Source organism: Euprymna scolopes, chromosome 5 (genome assembly GCF_053919585.1).
Source record: "Euprymna scolopes isolate OS-2025 chromosome 5, ASM5391958v1, whole genome shotgun sequence".
NCBI lineage: Eukaryota > Metazoa > Mollusca > Cephalopoda > Sepiida > Sepiolidae > Euprymna > Euprymna scolopes.
Genome location: NC_136486.1, coordinates 118,070,381 through 118,093,721, shown reverse-complemented (window position 1 = coordinate 118,093,721; position 23,341 = coordinate 118,070,381). Strand labels below are relative to the sequence as shown.

The window sequence follows — 23,341 nt, the reverse complement described above, 5'->3', positions numbered from 1 at the left end:
GAAAGATTAACAGCTAATTCCATACAAGAAAGTAATACAACCTTCTCCAACACAACAATTGTTAACAGCATAGATGTGTTCACATACGTACTGAAAGAGGATAAAACTTTTGATGCATACTTCAAGAGGTATGAAGATATTTTCGAAACAGACTGCGAAAACTGGCCAAATGGAAAGAAAGTAAGTTTATTACTTTGAAAGCTTGGTACCAGTGAACATTGCAAATTTGTTGATTTCATATTGCCAAGGAGAACGAATCAGTTAGATTTCGCTGAGACCGTAAAGCTTCTTAAGGAGTTATTCGAACCGAACATGTCTCTTTTCCACAAGTGATTATCATGTAGAATCTTAAGAAAACTGATGAGCAGGACTACCTGACATACGCGTCAGTAGTAAATAAAAACTGTGACAACTTCAAATTATCGGAACTCACGGTGGACGATTTCAAATGCTTAATCTTTGCACAGGGTCTAGTATCCACAAAAAATTCAGAGATCCGAAGACGCGTTCTCTCAAAATTAGAGACAGAACAAGGCCTGATATTGCAGAAATTAGCAGAAAATTGCCAAAGGGCAGTATCATTAAAAAAAGATTCCAGGGATATAGAAGAAGCAGGAGTGGCGTACATTAGGAAGATTAAAAAACCTGTCAGAAACTCTGGACAAAGAAATTTTGAGACTAGTCAAAATTCAAAAAATACCCAAATTATAAATACTCAAATTATAATAACTACAGAAAACGAAATTACGATAATAATCAATATAATAACTACAGAAAACGAAATTACGATAATAATCAAAGGAATTATAAAAAGACAGTATCGGGTAATAATTGCAGAAGATGTGATGAAAAACATTTGGAAAAGGATTGTCCTTACAAAAATATCAGGTGCTACAATTGCGATAAAGTTGAACATAAGAGTGTTTGATGCAGAACAAAAAATAGAGTACACCAAATGACAACAAATGACAAAGGGAAAAATAATTTATGAAAATATGTATCAGTAAATATTTTCGACAAACAAGTGAAATTTCAGCTTGACTCTGGATCGGATTTGTCGTTAATAAACGTAAACACTTGGAAAAAGCTGGGTAAACCGACTCTTCAAAAGTCAAGTAAAGGTGCACGAACAGTGACAGGAAACAAAATAAAATTCAAAGGAGAGGTCATCCTGCGCATTAATTTAAATGGCACGACGAAGAAATTGAAAATCTTCGTAATTAAAGAAAGCGAGAACTTACTGGGAATTGACTGGATTGAAAAATTCAATCTTTGGGATAAACCAATGAACGCTTTTTGTAGAAAAATAACCAGTTGCACTCCAACATCAGAAAATATTAAAAACGATTTAAAAAAGAAATTCCCAGAAATATTTACTACTGGACTGGGAAGATGCAATAAATTTAAGACTTTGTTCGAGCTAAAAAAGGATGCAACACCGGTGTTTAAGAAAAAACGGAACGTACTGTTCGCTGGTTTAGACAAAATAAATAGTGAGCTAGATAGACTAAAAAAAACAGGCATCTTATCGAAAATGGAAACTAGCGTCTGGGCAGCCCCTACAGTGTATGTAAAAAAAAACTCGAACGAATTCAGGGCACTACTTCCGGCAGAAAAGGCTCCCTCTCAAATAGAAAAAGAGGGGTTAAGCATCATTTTCGCGGTGACAAAATTCCACCGTTACCTGTACGGGAGACACTTTATACTGGAAACTGATCACAAGCCCCTAGTGACAATCTTCGGCTCAAAAAAGGGCTTGCCAGTATATACGGCAAATCACCTACTCCGTTACGGTACGATTTTGCTAAATTATGACTTTCAAATAAAACATCTGGATTAAAAAAAAAATAGGTCATGCAGATGGCCTGTCAAGACTTATACTGAAAATGGAGGAAACTCTTGAAGAGTCAGTAATTGCAGCTATACGTTCCAATTATAAGAAAAGAAACATGGTGGCAAATATAATAAAATAATTACCAGTCACGTTAACCGATATAAAAAGGGAGGCTGAAAATGACGATTTCATATCACAGACATAAAGAAAAAAATAAGGGAAAATGATGAAAAAACGCAAAGCATATTTTCCATATGCAATGATGTTTTCTTATATAGTGAAAGAGTTGTTATCCTGAAAACCTTGCAGAAAAAGATCTTACATGATTTTCATACAGGACACCCGGGTATAAATAGGATGAAGGCACTTATGCGGAGTTACGTTTACTGGCGTAACATGGATGTGGATATTTCACTAACAGTAAACAAGTGTAAAGGTTGTGCGTTAGCCACTAATGCACCACCGATAGTCCATAAACCTTGGAAAAAACTGACCATACATGGTCACGCATTCATATAGACTTTGCTGGACCGACTGAATGACAATACTACCTAATCATAGTAGATAGTTTTTCCAGATGGCCTGAAGTAAAGCGTTTCAAGAACCCGACGACAAATAACACAATAAGTTTTCTGCATGAAATGTTTGCACGTTTTGGTGTGCCAGACATTATAGTCACAGATAACGGAACACAATTTACATCAAGTGATTTCAAGGACTTTTGTGACACTTTTCAGGTAAATCATATAACTACACCACCGTTCCACCCTGGATCAAATGGATTAGCAGAAAGGTTCGTAGACACGATAAAACATGCACTTAGAAAATCAATAGGGAACCTGACAGATAAAGCATTACAACAATTCCTGCAAATATACAGGATAACTAAGAAACCAAATACACCGTTGAAATTATTGCCAGCAGAATTAATGTTTGCTAGAAAAATAAAATCACCGTTTGATAAATTAATACCAAAGCAAGCAATCGTCAATAAAACTACGCACACATCACGTAAAAGGTTTAAACCTGGTGATCATGTATATTTTAAATGTATGAAAAATAATATTTCATATTGGGAGTTTGGTAGATAAACGGATCGGCGACTTGATCTACATGATAAAAGGTCCAAAAGGGATACATAAAAGACATCAAAATCAATTGAGAAAACGTCATATAAAAGACAACGAACATGACAAACCTAATGAAAAGGAAAATCCAATTGATATACGATACGAAGCGTTTGATATCGAACCACCACAAACCATGCCTGAACCGAGAAGATCGGGAAGGAAAAGAAAGGCTGACTGGGAAGCCATCAGGGAACTAATTAGAGATGCTCCATGGAAAAATATTTTCTCTCTCCCTGCTGAACAGTGTGCAAACGAGACCACTGACTGGTTCAAAACTGCAATCGAAGCGCATGTTCCCATGCGGAAATTTTATAGTAAGCCCCACTCTCCCCAATGGTTTACGTCGACTTGTGCAACTGCCATTACTCAAAAGCAGCATGCATACCGTAGGTTTAACCGACATAAGTCCAGTTCAAACAGAGTGAAGTATATAGAAGCTAGAAATAACGTTAAGAAAGAAATAGTGACAGCTAAGAGAGAATTTACGGAAACCACTAAAAAGCGCATCGAAGCACAAAAACTAGGAACTCGAGACTTCTGGAAAATCTACAACAGTGTAGTAAATAATGGGCAATCAACAATTCCCCCACTAACCAACAATCACGAGGTTGTCTCCTCAGCAACCGACAAGGCTAACATGCTTGCCAGTCGGTTTGCCTCAAACTCCACACTGGACCCTTCCAACCACCCCCTACCTGACTTTCCTATGCGGACAGACGCCACACTAGACGATCTGAAAACCACCCCTGCTCAGGTGCATGCTATCATAAAAAACCTTGACACCTCAAAAGCATGTGGACCCGATCTTATCCCAGCTGTGCTATTAAAAAAGTGCTCAGCCGAAGTAGCTCCAGTTCTCTCCAAACTCTACAACAAATGTCTTAATGAAGCTTGCTTTCCGGGCTGTTGGAAAACTGCTTCTGTTGTACCAGTATTCAAGAATTCTGGCGAAAGGACAGACCCATCAAATTATCGCCCCATTAGCCTCCTCCCACTTTTTGCCAAAATATTTGAGACCATAATTAACCATGCTCTAGTCCATCATCTTACAGATGCTAAACTACTGACTGACAAACAATATGGATTTAGACAAGCCCGTTCCACAGCAGACATCCTCACCGTGATCTCTGAACGTATATACCAATCACTGGACAAAGCGGGGGAAGGCAGAGCGGTAGCTCTAGATATATCTAAGGCTTTTGACAGGGTATGGCATGAGGGTCTCCTCAGGAAGATTAGATCTTACGGTATCACTGGTAGAATACTTAACATAATTAAATCCTTCTTAGATAAGAGAAAAATCCAGGTAGTCCTCGACGGTCGCACATCTAAACAATATGATATAAATGCGGGAGTGCCCCAGGGTTCTATCCTTGGACCTCTATTGTTCCTGATATTCATAAATGACCTCCCCGACAACATTGCCTCTGAGATGGGTATATATATACACTCTATGGCAGACACGACAGGAAGACGAATGAACACATTTCTAAAGAAATGGCAGAAACACTAGAGGAAGACCTCCAATCTGTAGTGGAATGGGGACAAAAGTGGTTGGTCGCGTTCAATGCTGCCAAGACTAAACTAGTTTCATTCAATAATTACAAGAAACCCTCTCTACCACCAATAGCAATGGCCAACGACTCTTTATCTGAGAGTCCATCTTTCAAACTCCTTGGCCTAACGTTCACAGGAAACATGAGTTGGAACAATTACATTGAAGGCATTGCCAGGGCCGCTGCAAGAAAGGTAGGCTCTCTCTACCGTGCTAGAAAACTACTAACACCCGAAAGTATCCTGTACCTCTATAAGGCCACCATTCGCCCATGTATGGAGTATTGCTGCCACATCTGGGCTGGTGCATCTGCTACTAGTCTCTCGCTCCTTGACAAGGTTCAAAAGAGAGTCGCAAATCTGATAGGCCCTGAACTGGCATCTAAGCTTCAGCCTCTGTCCCATCGACGAAATGTTGCATCCCTCTGCCTGTTCTACAAGTATTTTAGTGGTGAATGCTCTGATGAACTGCAATCACTTGTGCCCCCACGACGCGAGCACCCTCGACAAACCCGACAGGCTACTAGATCCCACCCCCACACTGTAGAGGTCCCTAGATGTAAAAGATCTTTTTACTCCAATAGTTTCTTCCCCAGAACCGCAAGACTCTGGAATTCCATTCCAGGTCCCTGCTTCCCCAACAGTACTGACGTGCAGAAGTTCAAGTGTAACGTGAACCGACACCTTGCTGCCCAAATCCCTACATAGTACCCCAGTAGTTGTTGCCCCTGATAGTAGCCCCCTACACCAAAGTGGCAATTTGCCCTGTTTGGGGTGAAAATGTAATAAAAAAAAAAAAAAAAAGTTTACAGAACCAATGATAATGAACCCCAAGAGGAAAAGATATTGAAATCTACACGACTTCAAATCTTGGGAGGGGGGGGTTGTGAAGATGCCTACTAATTAATATAGGCGGGTGAGTGAGATATATAAAGGTATCGATCACCAATACCGGGAGAGTCCGGCAACGACCGTCAAATAGGCAAGACACTTATGCTGCCTCCAGTAAGACATGCAACACGCCACCTGCCGGAATATCTCCAACTGAAGTATATCTGAAGACATGTAAATATGTATATAACTTTTCTTCCTAATATATTATTGTATATCTTTACTTTTATGTTCTTGTTAATTATTTGTGCAGACACAATATTTTTATTTATTTTATATATATTTATTTACTCTTTTATTCTTAGCTATTCTTCATTCTTTCCACCAATAAAAGATATACAACCATAAACCACCTAAGGATATGAGAAATTTTAAATCCAGGACAATAAATATCTGCCAAGCTAAAAGATCACTTAACCTCTCCCCTCTAAAAATAATGGCTTTAACAAGGGTGGGGTAGGTCCATATTCCCACCTTCCGCCCACCACACCTCCGAGAAAATCTTATATATATAATAGTCGTATTTACCAGGCATTGTCCATGTAGAGATATATTACTTTTCAGAATTTTTCTTATTTTAGAAATAAAATTTGCAAATGTAGTGCAATGTTGCTGCACTATATTTCTAAAATTTTATTACATCATCAGATCAATAAGAAAAAAAGAAAAAACTTATTCTAGCCATGATATTTTGAAATCTAATGTTTCTTTTCAGAAAAGGACAAAAATGCTAAAAACTGGTAAAATGGCATTAGCTTAGAAATTAAATAATATATATATATATATATATATATATATATATATATATATATATAAGAGGTGGGTGATAATAGCGATAAAAAGATAGTATATAGGGTATACAGGGGGTGCAAAAATAGGTATACAGTATTGAAATTATTGACATTTTATTGAACTGAAAGCTACATACCTTAAAGTAAAAATGCATATACTTTTAGTCTTTTGTTTTTATTAATTAAATTTCCTTTCGATTAAAGTGCATGTACTTTGAATCATTTATTTTTATTTTTTCAGTTAAATTGGCAATTTAGCCATGGCCGGTAATTTGACTGACGAACAGCGAAAATGGATATTAAAACAATACTGGAACACAGAAAATAGTGAACGCGTAAGAGAACAGTGGGTCAAAACCTTTGCAACACCTCCCCCAACAAGGCTCACGGTTTATCGACTGCGTGACAAATTTGAACAGACAGGGAATATCCACAATGCACCGAGAAGTGGTCGACCAATTACTGTAACCACACAAGAAAATGAATTCAAAGTTGCTCAGGCATTCACTCAGAGCCCACAGAAATCAAAATACAGAGCCTCATCTGAACTTGGTATTGAGCGTAGATCATTGGGGCACCTGATGAATCGTGCCGGTCTAAAGATGTGCACGCCTCGATTGATACATGGTTTATTGGAAGATGACTCGGATCATCGTTTACAATTTTCTGAAAACATCCTGAGCGAGGAACTTGAAGGTAACAGTATTCTAAATAAAATTGTATGGTCTGACGAGGCAAACTTTAAATTATCAGGTGCCGTTAATCGACACAATTGCGTTTATTATGCAACCGGAAACCCTCGCATCACTATTGAAAAACAACTCAATCAACCCAGGGTAACAGTATGGGCAGGGCTTTCTTGCAAAGGTGTTGTTGGCCCCATTATTCTTCACACGAGCATTGATCAAACTGTGTACTTAAACATGTTGCAGGATACAATAATACCCCAAGTACGTGAACAATACCAAAATGATGACTTTTATTTTCAACAAGACGGGGCCCCACCTCATTTTGCACTCACTGTGCGAGCACTACTTGACTTAAAATTTCCCAACAGATGGATTGGATGCCATGGCGCCATTGACTGGCCACCACACTGGCCAGATTTAACTCCTATGGATTTCTTTTTTTGGAGCACAGTAAAAGATAAGGTTTTTGCACGCAAGCCTCGCACTGTCGAAAACATGATTCAGTTCATTTTGGAAGCTTGTCAGGAAATTGATGCTGATAAAGATCTTTGTTCTAGAGTGTGCATGAGTGTTCGTTCTCGATTAGAGGAATGTGTTAATGCTGACGGCAAGCAATTTGAATACCTGTGGAAATAGGGCTTCCTATTACATGTGTTTCTTATTATACATGCTAATTATTACTTGTTTACGCAATATTTGTTTGTCTGTATAGTAATTGCCTTAAACTTTATACGTTTTTTTCTTTTTTTGACCACTGCATACCTACTTTTGCATCCCCCTGTATATATATATATATATATATATATATATATATATATATATATATATATATAAAGAATAAAAAAGATATGTAGGGAGAGGGGTATAGAAAAATATGAAATACATATAAAGTACAGTAAAAATGTATGAATCAAACTTAAAATAGAATAAAAATAATATAAAGAAATATATAAAATAAAAATAAATATTCATTTCTATGTTTATATATATCTGTATGTTTATATCGTGTGTGGAAACATATATGGTATATATATGCGTGTTTGCATGTAAAACAATTCTTTCATATAGTTTAGCTTTAATAGTTATTGCAAAATTTGCAATGGAGGTCCAAGTAAATGGCAGATAAGTGTTATATACTATGATTTAATGTTAGTTTCAATCTTAAGAAAACATACTTTTTGCTCCGAAATTTTCTTTTAATCATAGTATAATATAACTTTAATTTGTCCTATATATGTGCGTGCAAAAAATAGTAGACAATTTATGAAGTGATAATTTGATTGTCTAAAATTGATTACCTTATTTTATTTTTGCTATAGAATACCTACAGTTTCCAACATTTTTTCTTTATTACAGAGGTGATGATGAAAGCTATTGATATGGCCTGGAATGTGTTCCCTCAACAGGTAAACACCACTTTTACCTTTTTATCAAGATTTAGTCTTTCATTTATCTCAGTGAAGTTGCTTTAATTTCCTTTCTACAGAACTGGTTCATATATTGGGCCAGTATCATAACGATTTCTTTTTATTCATTTAAAAATGGAGTAATTGCTTCAAGAGATTGGTCTCTTTACATAGCAAAATGTTTCTATAAATTGGTCACTGCGTAATTACATGGCATTTCCTTTGCATAGAAATATGTTGACAGTATGGCTATCTAAAAGATCTCATTATATTCACACTAGCAGGGAGACCCGACGTTGCTTGGGATTAAATGATGATCAATGAATGTTTCACACTTCTATATTTTTATTGTCACTGAAATAGGTGAAATCACTCATTTTTCAATCAAATTGATTGATTGTCAGCTCTAGTTGGGGATCCATTTGGGAGGAAGTTTTACATGCCTCCTGCAGTGACAGTCCACAATACATTGTAGTTTACATTGCACTGTAGAGAACCTATGGTTGATTTTATAAAAAAAAAAAATTATATATTATGGCTTGAAAGTTTAAAATGCAAAAGTCAGGTATATTACTTCAGTTTTGCTCTAAACAGAAACATTCATTTTAAATGCACCCCTGCTATATCAAAGAAGCTACTGTTGATTCTATATGCCTGGCCTTACTGCTTGTGCAGTGATAATGGCTTGAATTTAAGTATAAAATGAAAAGGTCAAGTATCATGGTACAATTATGCTTTAAACCGAAACATTCATTTCATATCAAAGAACCTACTGTTGATTTTATGTTAAGCCTTTCGGCTTGTGTGGTCATAAAAATTCTCAAATGCACTTGTGATGTTAGGCTGTGTAAGGTGTTAACTTTTGTCAAAATCGTCTGTTCCTTCTTTCATTGGATTATTTCGATTATTGATACTTATTGAAGACATTTCGATATAAAAGCTATCTTAGAACATTGGCTGGCACATAAAAGATCTTCACGTAAAATTTATAAAAATCAGCTCAACCATTTTGGAGTCCATAGAGAGTGAACTCACGCACACACACAGTTCCTTTTATATAATAGTAGAGATTACAGTTTAACAGTTATCAATGTGGTCATCTTATTACATTCATTTAAGTTTAGGATGAACATAACAGTGATGGACAATTTCTCTATATATTAAACATTGGAATTTTGTTTTCCCTACCAAGAGATTAAGTATAATATAATCTCATCCTGCGGCTTCTAAATCTTGATGAAAAAACAAACCTTGATATTCATTGTCAGCATACCCACCTGCAAAGACTATAAACCCTAAAAAATTGGTGGATGGTTGTGTCAAGTGGAGAGAAGTAGATTTGTTTATCCCATGTGCATACAAATCTGGCAGCCACTGTGCATAATGCATGTTTTTAAATCTCAAAACCAAAGTTAAGAGATTGTCTTAATTCAGCATAGTTGAAAACCTGTAAAAGTCACCGTTTAAAAATTTGGCCTTTCTAAGGATTGGCACATTGGCCTTTTTAAAGCCAACTTTAGCCTTGTTAATGCTCTTTCATGGAACTGTTTTATGAGCGTAAAAAAGGCTAAATTTGGCCATAAAAAGGCCAATCTGTCAAACTTTAGAAATGCCAAATTATAAAAGTAATATGGCGACCTGACTGGCATAAATTTAGTCAAATAAAAAATGATGAAAAAATAATAAAAATGAAATTTTTTTCTGGTTTTTATTTGAACCTTTGGGTCTAATAGTGTGTTTTATATAAAAATATAAAGTTTTTATGATTTGTTAGTCTGTCAACAAAGGAAAATGAAACAAAAAAATAACATTGTGTATGGGTTGTATGCAGTTGACATGATAAATAACATGACTGAAGCCTAGAAAAATATATAAGTAAGTAAAATCGTCTACAGTAATAGTAAATGTTAAAAAAAAAGAAAAATATAATAAAAAAAACGCCCCCAATAAAACAAATGAAAACAAGACAACAAAGAAAATAGGATCATGTAAGGGTTGAAAAGATGCTTCAATATCGAAAAATAAATAATGGTACCCGTGCGTATGCAGCTAATAACCAGTTACGATGGGTGCAATGTAAGTATCGTAGGAAAATGTAGAATAGGTCCCGGTGTCAGCTGGTAGCAATGGGAGGACTAAATATTTATAGAGAAAAATAGGGACTCCTTCCTCTATGGATGTCACAATTTTGATGATGTTTCTCCTAGGATGCAATGTAGCATTTTATTATAACGACTTAATGTGTCTATAATTGTGTTTGAAAATTACATAAGATAGTGGATAATAGCCTAGTCCTAATAAATTTGTATGTAGCATCTGTTATTGCAAACCTCTGATACTTTGGTCCAGAGCAGAATTTCTGCAGTCAAAATGTGTGTGTGTATTAAGTGTTTGTATGAGGTCTGTAACTGTACAGAAAGAAACATGTTGAAATTATCAAATGTGTAAGTGGATCGATGTCTTTTGCTTTAATCTTTATTTTTCTTATACTTTTATTTCCTTATTTTGTGCTGATTTTATGCATTTTTACTTTTTATTCATTTGACTTTTTGCTTAGGTAATTGTTATGTATATGTCTGTTGGATGATTATCATGTATATAAGCTGAAATTAAGTTCCTTCTAATGTCTATTACCCCCTTATATACCATCCACCTCTTTGCATCCTTCCAGAACATTTGCAAAATTATCATCTATATTTCTTTTAGTATGTCTGTCTTTCAGTCCATTCCATTTTCTCCTGAAAATTACTGAGTAACCTAGCTGAAATTTTGCATGGACCTTTTTTTTTTTTTTATAAGGTACAGTGAGTAGAGTATTATGGTATCTGTTTGATCCACAGTTAGGGATTAATAGGGGTTAGTCACCACAATACCACATTTACTGCAGAATTTCTTTTCAGAAACTACTGGGTCGATCTGTCTAAAATTTTCTATAGATCTTTGTTCCGCAACACTAAGTGTTATTGTATCCATTCAATGCATAGTGAAGTATTATAAGGGATTAGTGTTTAATGAAAAAATGAGCACAAATTCAATTATATTCAACCACCAGTTAGCCATAAAGTGCTCATAAGTTTAATTATATAAATAAATTTAATTATATTCAACCGCATAAAGTGCTCATGAGTCAACAAGCTATTACTTTTGTACCTTTTTAATTTGTTAAAAGAAGTATTATATATATATATATATATATATATATATATATATATATATATATATATATATATATATATATATAGCCTGATGAATACTCATGAGGATGAAATAGGGAAAATTCTGTGTAGCTTAATTGCTATATATATTTTCAAAACTTAGCCTAGTTCTACTTATGTATTGAGCACTGTTGAAGGAAATACTGAAAATATTTACATAAAATTTTATTTAGATACATAATAATAATAATAATAATAATAATAATAATAATAATAATAGCAACAACAACAACAATAATAATAAATAACAATTTTGTTCCTCACGTCAACCCTTGATTAAGACCTGGTATGCAAATATGTTTAAGCAAGGTAAAAGTAGACTTTTATAGAAACAAATCACATTTAATGAAAAATGTACAAAGTTTTTATTCCCGTTATATATATTTGTCTTTCTCTCTTTCTCCATCTCTTTTCTTTCTGTTTCCATTGTCTAAAACCTATCATTCACCAAAATAAGTAATGACCTTATCTATGCTTTATTAAACCAATACATAAAGCTCTTAGAATTGTCCAGGATTCTCTTTGTCCTCTGACAAGAATGGAGAGTTAATGAAAATTTATGTCTTTGATTTGTGGATCGCAAGTTGCCAGATGCTGTAGAAGCAAATGCTAAGAGTTTAAGTCTGCAAATACTATGGATGTCTCTTTCAAGTATATTATTATCAGTTATGCTTTTATTCACGCTCTGCCTCATCTGCACCTTCTTCTTTTGTCTGGAGTAATTTTATTTCCCTGTTGGGATTCCATAAAAATAAATTCATTCTTGCTTAGTTGACAGACAAGAAGCTATAGATTTTGTTTTGGTGCCAAATTATATGACTGTCTCGCAAAATAGAGACATTTGGCTGCGGCAGAGAACAATGAGTTCTTGGCTTTATGATTGATGCTGGGCGGATTCATGGAATTTTCTTCTAACCCACTTCTCTCTTTGGGATATAAATTTTCGATTCTTCCATGTGCTTCCAATATCTTTCATAACAAAAAGAAACTTTTATTTATTTTTTTTAGTTTTGGTTACTTTAATTAATTTTGTCATAGATTTGTTTTGATGGATAAATATTTAAAAAAAATTATAGTTTTTGGATTTTTTCTTATTTTTCACATCAACGACTGCCTGGGTGTTGTAAGCATATAGTTGCTGAGAACTTGGGCAATAACTGTCAAGTAGGGCTTCAATCCTTACAGAAGGTCGGCATTCCATAGTGATATCATGATTGGGTAACCATCTTATGTGGTTTTGCTAAGAGCAGCTGTGCATGGGTTATGATTAGGGCTAGGACAACTGCATATTCTTTTCCTTGTTTTGACTCTTGAGTGTGTATCCGTTGATATCTTATATGCTTTTATATGTGATGTGGTTCTCGGTTGATTAATCGTGTTGGATTCGAGAGTCAAAACAATTATAAGAATATTCTCTTGTCATAACTCTAGTTATGATGCAGATATGATTCAGGCTAGAAAAGATGCCATCTCAAGCTGCTCTAAGGTAACACTGTTACAAAAACAATGTTGATTATTAGAAATAAGTCTATGCACATACATACGGATTCTGTCTTTTAGTATATCACTAATTAACTTTGAACTAGAATTGTAATCATTAAATCATAATTATCATCATATTCAGTTTTACATCCGATTTACATGCTGGCATATGGTGGACAGCTTTTACAAATTGACTTCCACACCATCTCTGGCCATGTCTTTATTTATTCTTTGTTCTCTCAAGTTTATCCTTGACATTTTATCCCATGTTTCCTTGACCTTCCCCTGCGAACTGGCTCTGCTACCTCAACTGTTTTACATCTACTAACCCAAGAACGTATATTTAATTCTTTCACGGTCATCAGGTTACACTTCCATACGCTTTAATGTTTACATGTACAAAAACATTCTGTTGCAACCAACCTGCTATCCGAAAATTTAGTAAGGAAACTGTTTTTTCTGAAAATTTTTAGCACTGCATTCACTAAAAATGAAGCTTGAATTGAAACATTAAGTTGTGCATAAAAGGAACTGAATATAATATTTCTGAATTTTGTAGACGAGAATTGATGATATGCACTATTTCAGTTGTTCATGTGATTAAAAATTATTACAAACCTGTTTTTCTACAGCTTATAGAGTCTGGCACAGACAAAAAAAATGAAGGAAAAAAAATGGCTGCTGATTTTTTAATATGTTTACAATCTTGTCACCTGATAAGTAAATGAGATGATTCTGGGGTAAATAAAAAGCTAGATTTTTCATGTTGGAGTAGTATGCATTGGATTCGAATGTTGGAGTAGTATGCATTGGATTCGAATGTTGGAGTAGTATGCATTGGATTCGAATGTTGGAGTAGTATGCATTGGATTCGAATGTTGGAGTAGTATGCATTGGATTCGAATGTTGGAGTAGTATGCATTGGATTCGAATGTTGGAGTAGTATGCATTGGATTCGAATGTTGGAGTAGTATGCATTGGATTCGAATGTTGGAGTAGTATGCATTGGATTCGAATGTTGGAGTAGTATGCATTGGATTCGAATGTTGGAGTTGGATATTGGAGTAACAAGTATTGGATTTATAAACTGGAGTAGCAAGTATTGGACAGCAGTGTACCAAATTTTGGGCAGTCAGATTTAACCACAGTTCAGACTAGTTCTCATATTTAGTGTTATTCTCACATTTTGGCTGACCATAATGTATACTTTGACAATGACTTTTGTTGGTAAATAGTAGAAAGAATGCGTTTTGCTTTTTTTCTGACGAATCGTAATCATTAGAATTCAAACTGTGTGATGAGTTTTTGAAATGGAAATGAGTGCTATTTACGATATTCATCATTAAAATGTATAAAAGCAGAGTATACATATAAATAGCATTTTTAATTAAACAAGATTTCATGAAATTATTTTTTTTTTCTTAAGAGCACTTAGTCTTAAATCTTAAATTTAAGGTATGTTTAGGACACAAAATCATTTAATAGATTTTGACTAAAACTGAAATAAGGATTCTAGACAAAGATAACTTTATACAAGGTTATAAAATATGTAAACAACTGTTCTAACCAGATAATTAATTTCAGCTGTCTTGGAACACTTTTACTTAAGGATATATACATACAAGTATATAGCAAAGTGTGAAAATATATGTAAGGCAATTAAACTACACAGAAGTGTTTGCTTTCTATGGATAGAAGCACACTTGACTCTGCAGAGACATTGGATCTTGTTGGGTTATATATACTATATATTCTCACAAATATCTATATATCTATAAAAGTGAAAGTGTCTGTGTGTGTCTGTGTACATTTCTCTATGCAATAACTCTGTTAATTTTAAGTCTACAGACTCGAAATTTGATATACAGGGTACTGAGATTTGGGAAAATCGATGTGATTAGTTTTCGGCCAGAAATTTGGCTATTAACGGGTCAAAGTTCAACGATTTGACCTTTGGGAACCCTACCACCAAACTCCTCCAACAATTTTGAGTCTAAACACTTGAAATTTTAGATAAAGGTTCCTTGGGCATAGATCTAACTTAATAACTTGATTTGAGCCCCAAACAAAAAATTTTAAGGGGTCATAATAGGGGTCAAAGTTAAAAAAAATTGACCGTTTTTTCTGCTCAGCATACACCTCCAAACATCCGGGCAATGCCGGGCACCCATGCTAGTATATCTATAAAAGTGAACATGTCTGTGTGTTTGTCTGTCTGTCTGTGTACATTTCCCTCGCAATAACTCTGTCAATTTTTACTCTACAAACTCGAAATTTGATATACAGGGTACTGAGATTTGGAAAAATCAATGTGATCGGGTTTCGGCCAGAAATTTGGCTGTTAAGAGGTCAAAGTTGAACGATTTGACCTTTGAGAACTCTACCAAACTCCTCCAACAATTTTGAGTCATAACACTTGACATTTTAGATATTGGTCCCTTGGACATGGATCTAACTTAATAACTTGATTTGAGCCCTAAACAAAAAATGTTAAGGGGTCATAATAGGGGTTAAAGTTAAAAAAATTACTGTTTTTTTTTTGTTTTTTTGTTTGCTCAGCATACACCTCCAAACATCGGGCAACGCCGGGCCGAAATGCTAGTCTATATATCTATAAAAGTGAAAGTGTCTGTGTGTGTGTCTGTGTACATTTCTATACACAATAACTCTGTCAATTTTAAGTCTACAGACTCGAAATTTGATATACAGGGTACTGAGATTTGGGAACATCGATGTGACCGGATTTCGGCCAGAAATTTGGCTGTTAAGGGGTCAAAGGTCAACGATTTGACCTTTGAGAACTCTACCAAACTCCTCCTACAATTATGAGTCTAAACACTTGAAATTTTAGATATAGGTTCCTTGGACATAGATCTAACTTAATAACTTTATTTGAGCCCAAAACAATAGATTTTAAGGGGTCATAATAGGGGTCAAAGTTAAAAAAAATTGACCGCTTTTTTTTTTTTTTTGCCCAACATACACCTCCAAATACCCAGGCAACGCCGGGAACCCATGCTAGTATTTCATAAAACAGATCTCAACGTATGTAAAAATTATGAGTTGGCTATAATAATGAATTCCAACAAGGTCAAGATTGAAAACTACAAGAAAATTACACATATGAAATTAAAACATTTGACCTAAAGTAGATATATTAGCTAACATAACATCTCGCTTTTTAGATGTCACTTTTAAACTTAAATAAAAATATATATGAGCCATATTGGAAGGAGGATACGAGTTCAATGTATGTAAACCTGAAGTCCAATCACTCCTATCTATTATAAAACACTCCTATCAAATGTGGAATTAGCATTAACTTTTCCAACGAAAAATGTATTTAAGCAACATGTGAAACATTAAAATTAGTATGAATAATAATATCAAGATTAAATATAAACAACATGACCATGTCTAGGATATGTCTATCTCGGTCATTCTCACTCAGCCCATGTGTGTAACACATCTATCTCCTTTATAATCATTTTCTGTTTTCTTCCTTGCTGTAACGTCACCTCTCAAATGGCTCAGTCATTTGTATGCAGCTTCATCTGCTGCTGCCATATACGCGTCTGCACTCTTTTACAAGGATTGCAAATTGCCTTATTATGATGAGTGAACTTATTTATTCATGACCTGAAAGGTTCATCTCTCTGTTGCAGATATTAAAAAATGTATTTAAGTAACATTTGTAACACATTAAAAATGTATTTAAGTAACATTTGTAACACATTAAAATTAGTGATAATAATAATATCAAGATTAAATACAAGCAACATGATACCAATATTAAAACTAAAATACAAGCAACATGATACCAACATTAAAACTAAATTACAAGTAACATGATACCAACATTAAAACTAAAATATAAGCAACATGATACCAACATTAAAACTAAAATAGAAGCAACATGATACCAACATTAAAATTAAAATATAAGCAACATGATACCAACATTAAAACTAAAATATAAGCAACATGATACCAACATCAAAACTAAAATACAAGCAACATGATACCAACATTAAAACTAAAATACAAGCAACATGATATCAACATTAAAACTAAAATACAAGCAACATGATACCAAAATTAAAACTAAAATATAAGCAACATGTACCAACATTAAAACTAAAATATAAGCAACATGATACCAACATTAAAACTAAAATATAAGCAACATGATACCAACATTAAAACTAAAATATAAGCAACATGATACCAACATTAAAACTAAAATACAAGCAACATGATACCAACATTAAAACTAAAATACAAGCAACATGATACCAACATTAAAACTAAAATAGAAGCAGCATGATACCAACATTAAAACTAAAATATAAGCAACATTATACCAACATTAAAACTAAAATATAAGCAACATGATATCAACATTAAAACTAAAATAGAAGCAGCATGATACCAACATTAAAACTAAAATAGAAGCAGCATGATACCAACATTAAAACTAAAATAGAAGCAGCATGATACCAACATTAAAACTTAAATAGAAGCAACATGATACCAACATTAAAACTAAAATAGAAGCAACATGATACCAACATTAAAACTAAAATACAAGCAACATGATAGCAACATTAAAACTAAAATATAAGCAACGTGATAATAAAATAAAAATGGAAGAAAGATATATCATGTTTACACTAGTTTATGACCAAAATGCTAAAACCTAATTATAGAAAGATCCTATATTTCCATGAAGAGCACTTCTCGATAACTAATACTTTTACAAAATATTCAATTGCTGCGAAATCTTGTCAATATAGCACCAATAAAACAAAACTAATATATATATAATCTTAATATGTTTTTACCAAAAAATTTTTAAATATAAAAATTTGGTAATATTCATTTCCAAATATAATATTTGATTGCAGAAATTCCCCTCTGGGCCAAATTACTGTAGGTTTGCAATAACAGATGCCACATACAAATTTATTATGCCTAAACTATTATCCATCTTATGTAACGTTGGGACGCTGTTTTATACACATTTATTCATTATAATAATATCCTACATTACATCCTAGGAAAAACATCAGTCTTGTTAACATCTTCAGAGGAAGTAGTTACTACTTTTTCCTCTAAATCTACAGTCTTCATACCACTACTAGTCATCATGAACTAATATACACATTATACATATACCGCCCTGTCTACCTTCTTAACTGGCTCATAAACTCATATACAAACCATTACCTTTCCTCTTCCCATTACAAAAATATCAATTTCTACCTCATTCAGTTCTGGCAATTCTCATTGGCTGTGAGTTGAAAATCGCTTATTTGGGAATACACGTTTTCTTAAATAAACGAACATGCTAGACCTTAATAAACATGGCCACTCTATCTACAACCTGCAATCATTTAAACATAAAACAAACCAATTGTTTTTGTTTTTCCTTTTTTCCCAAATACTTCATTTACTATATTAATGTTTATTACACCTTTTTCCTGCATAACAGCGAACAAGAGACTATAGAAGCAAATATACACAGATATATATATATATATATATATATATATATATATATATAAAGCAAGAGAGAGAGAGAAGCATCATTATCGTAGCAAGTATACATGGAGGGGGGAGAGGCAGAGAGAGAGAGAGAGGCATTGTTGTCATAGTAGCTGTGCTAAACTTTTGAACTCATTTTATTTAGTTAATCAAGTATACACGGGGATAGATACAAAGAGAGAGAGGGAAAGATAGAGAGAGGGAGGGACAGAGAGAGAGGAGTGTCATCATCATCATAGCCATGCTAAACTTTTGTACTCATTTTATTAGGGTTGAAAAGTCATTCACACCTCCCAATACATTTTAAAAGCATTATTTCAAAGGCAAGGCAACTAAAGTGTTTTCTTTTTCTTCACCTCCTTTGCCTCTTAGCATTACACATTCGAGCCTGGCAACCGCAGATAAATTTTCTTTTTTTTTTTTTTTTTAGCACTCTCTATGGTACTCGATGCTATTTTCATTTTTTATAGGGTTTGTTTAATTTAAAAAAGTTTTTCTGCAGGCTCGCATGAGTCATAACTAATATTAACTGTTTTATTTTTACTTTTAAACGCAAATAGGTCACAAAGCAAAATACATATTGAAAAATGTCTGTGAGCAATATTTCTTTCAAAAATAAAAAAAATTCTGTTATCTGAAATTAAATGTTTACATTATTTCAAATTATAAACTGTTCTATTTCTATTATTTATAATATAAACAAAATTCTGTATAAATTCTGTTTAAAATTAATAATAATTGTTTATTATTTAAAGAAAACGTTCTGTTTATAGTGTTTCTTTTTTAGTAATATTTATATTGTAACATACAGGTGACTGCAGGAATTTAGTTCATTTTAAATGATAGAGGGTTCGAGAGTATTTTGCCACCTAAACTTCAGTCTTGCCAACAAAAATACCATACTCTGAATCGTATCCTTCCCACCAGATTAGTATGCATGGGTTGGTCAGAACTGCAACCGCCAAATTTTTTGTTTGTTCATAGTATTTGCATGTGGGAATCCTGACAGCAATTATCAAAATTACATTTCAGGCAAACTTTTTGACAACCACACCCCACACCACTACAAAATAGGGGTGTCTATTCCGAAAGCCGTTCTTAACATGAGGAGGTTGGTGGTTAGCCTACAGCAGCAGTACTTTAATTTTTATATGTGTATATATATTTCATGTATCTGTTTATACGTACATATATGTACGTGTATATATATATATATATATTTTATTTTTTATTATTACCGTATCTTTCTGTTAAGTTACATTATTGTTTCAGTTACCGTGAACGAATCCATGCTTACGCACACGTACCCAATTTAGCACCTTAAGGAAAATTTAACGTCAGCGGGAGATGCGCGGTTGTCTATGCATGCATGCGCGCATATGTGTATATATTTGCACACCAGGTCGGAGATGTATGTGTACATGTGAACGTTACTTTAAGTATAAATGTGTGTACGTGCACATGTGTGTGCTTGCGGCCGCTAGCTAACCCTCTCCAAACAACAAATAAAAACCAAATAAATAAACCGAATCATAGCCCCCCTCCCTCCTCCGAACCTAAGCGAACACCCAACAGGTCAAGACATACTTATCAAAGAATCATCTCACCAACGAGACACCAAAAACTTTAACATTAAGACTCGAATTTTAAAATAACCCCCTCCTCCTACCCCCACATATCCCCCTTCCCCTTCCATGTATCCCTATGCCCTCAGCCACACCAGAAATGAACTTCCCAGACCCTCCCCCACAAGGTCCTTAAACTCCAAAACTAAAACATTACCGACATACCAAGCACCCCCCTCCCACCTTTCTTCTTGTTCCCTTCCTCTTTTTTCCGCTCTTCCCGCACCCCTCCCCTGACATCATTCACTCTTTCATCCCATCATAACGAGCATTTCTGTAAAAGTCTGAGGAAGCTACAGACAGCCAAAAAAACGGCCGGGTAGCTGAAACAATAATGTAACTTAACAGAAAGATACGGTAATTAAAATAAAACGCATATTTGCTCTACAACAGTATTGAGCACTTTCTTCAGTTTTTATTAATTACCATTTCTACTAAATATATATATATATATATATATATATACTGGACATGGAAACAATTGTAACGTAAAATGAAATACACGTTTTGTTGTCATCAACACCCTTTTTGAAGTCTTGATTTTGCTTCCACAGTATATATATATATATATATATATACATACTAGCAAAAGTACCCGTCGTTGATTGGGTTCAAAAACAGCCTACAGAAAATGGACTGATTTATGAAAGTATGATAGGTTATGAAAAGGAAGGGTTGTAAAGAGATAGCTTCGAATTTGGGGGTATCAAAACCAAAGCAAAATATGATGAAAGTAAAAATAGATAAATCCCATAATTTATTATACCATACCTGTTCACACTGAAACACTTATCACAATATTCTGTGGATCTATATTAAAAAACCTTGTTAAACTTTGTGATATATTTCCATTCTATGGAGGTCAGGCGCGAATGTACACCCCATAATTTTATTATACCATATTTCTTCAAACACACACACAGACATTCAGCTTTATATTTTATATATATATATATATATATATATATATATATATATATATATATATGTGTGTGTTGGTGTGCACATATATATATATATGTGTGTGTGTGTGTGTGTATATATATATATATATATATATAGGTTTTCCTATATGAAATTTTAACAGAAGATCACAACCAGGGTCTTCCCATTACATGTATCGTTTCTTTCGGACATGTATTGTGTTTATTTATGTTTTTATTTATTGTGTTCATCATCACCATAAACATCAAAGACACCTGGTATCCTAAAAACGGTTTTCCTATATTAAATTTTTAACAGAAGATAGCAACTAAGATCTGCCTATTACACGTATCGTTACTGTCGAATATGTATTGTTTTTATTTATGTATTAATCTATTTAAATTGGTTCGAACATGAATAGGTAAAAGCAAATTAATTAAATTAATTAAATTGGACCCATCATCATCGTGATCGCTGGGGAGTTCTTCCATTTTGGACACTCCTTTAGTTTGGGATTTGCTCAGACAGCAAAACTTATGACCTCCTGTTTTATGTGTTGTGTGTGTTGGGTTTGTTTCTATTTATTCATTGTGTGTGTTCTGATGAACTGCATGTGTCCGGTGCTGTATAACTGGATCCCTCCTCCACTATCTTGTGGGCCAAGGTTCTTTAACCAACGGCTAAAGTGAGGTAACTGTGACAGAAACCTCCAGAGAAGCTTGAGCCTTGTCAGCTGCAATATGCATAACTCACAGGCATTAAGCTGGTCTGCACTTTGACTTGTTGCTGGCTATCTTGCTTTTGCTTGTTGCTGGATCTCAACATTTTGAATCGAGAGAGAGACTTAGCTGTCCTACAAAGTTCAAACTTTGTAATAACATCTTTGTACAGCTACTCCCTCAGAAAAAAAAGTCCTGTGACGATGGAAAAGTTATGACACGTGTAGGCCTGACAGGCTGGAAGCATGTAATAACTGATCTGCGATCATCATATGTATATATGTATGTATCTGTGTCTGTGTATGTATATATATATATATATATATATATATATATATATATATATATATATATTTGTGTGTGTATGTATATATAATTATGCATACCAATGACTGCCTTCAGTGTCTTGTCTTCTTGAGGGTGTGCAAGTCGCTGGTAAGATTGAAAAGTTATCCTCAGACATATTGTCTGTCAGTGAAAAAGATCAATCCTTTTAGACATGCTCTCAACCAAGTGGATATGCTATTACATTCGCTTTGCACAGCTTCCCACATTTTGTCATTGTTCGAAAAAGTTCTTCCAGCCAATGCACCAATGCATATGTATATATGATGGACCATATATTCTCAATTGGTTTTAAATCGGTACTTTGACCTGGCCAAAACATCACATCAATTGAATTATCAGAAAACCATTATTTGTGACTTTAACAGTGTGTGCATGGGCATTATCATGTTGAAAAATAATGTTCTGGGATATTCCCAGCTTCTGGATATTTGGAAATAGTCCTGTTTCTAATATTCAAATGTATTCCTTTGCATTGATCGACTTCTCACATATAATAAGTTCCCCAATTCCTGCTGTTGTAACGGTTCCCCATACCATTATTCCTCCATTCTCGTGTTTAAGTGTCGTTTTTATGCAACTTGGCTAAAATCTTTCTCCAGTTGGGAGCATCAGTAACTTCATCACTTCATCTGTCCAGAAAACATTCCTAAACCAGTTTGTATCTTTCTTGCCATAACACGAGAAAAATCTCTTTCTACCATTGATGTTCTTCTTAGATAAAAATGGCTTCTTTGCACACTTTTTAGAAGAAACTCCCATTTCTTTCATTTGTCTAGATATTGTATATCTAGAAAGAGAATTTCCAGCCCGTTTTGAATTCTTTGCTATGGTCAACCTAAGTTTTCTTTCAATCCTTCAAAACAGTTAATTTAAGCTTGCGGTCATCCTTCAAAGTGGATACTCTAGGGTGACCAGATCCAGATTTCCTTTTTACAGAGCGTTCGACTTCAAACCTTTGACAAATTCGCTTCACTGCAGAAAGAGATGTATTCACATTTTCTTCTCTTAAAATATCAAAAAATCTACTTGTAAGTCATTTTGGACTGCCTTAACCCTGCAATTCGGTTTTTTATATCCTCGCCAAGATGCGGTCTTACCATTTTTAGGATTAATTTTTCCACTTATTATTATATGCTATAATAATAATGATCTGCAAAATAGAAATTTTCAGTTAGACTTAATAAAA

The 23,341-nt window shown here is 34.1% G+C and overlaps 1 protein-coding gene across 2 annotated transcripts in view; it reads left to right on the top strand.

Annotated features, from left to right (window-relative positions):
- The window catches only part of LOC145276965 (protein O-linked-mannose beta-1,2-N-acetylglucosaminyltransferase 1-like), a 260,297-nt gene that overhangs the window by 162,887 nt on the left and 74,069 nt on the right, over nt 1-23,341 (top strand). For both annotated transcript variants that reach the window (XM_080128508.1, XM_080128507.1), the window contains one exon: nt 8,246-8,295. In XM_080128508.1, coding sequence (XP_079984634.1) covers nt 8,246-8,295 — 50 coding nt within the window. The remainder of the gene's footprint in view (nt 1-8,245; nt 8,296-23,341) is intronic.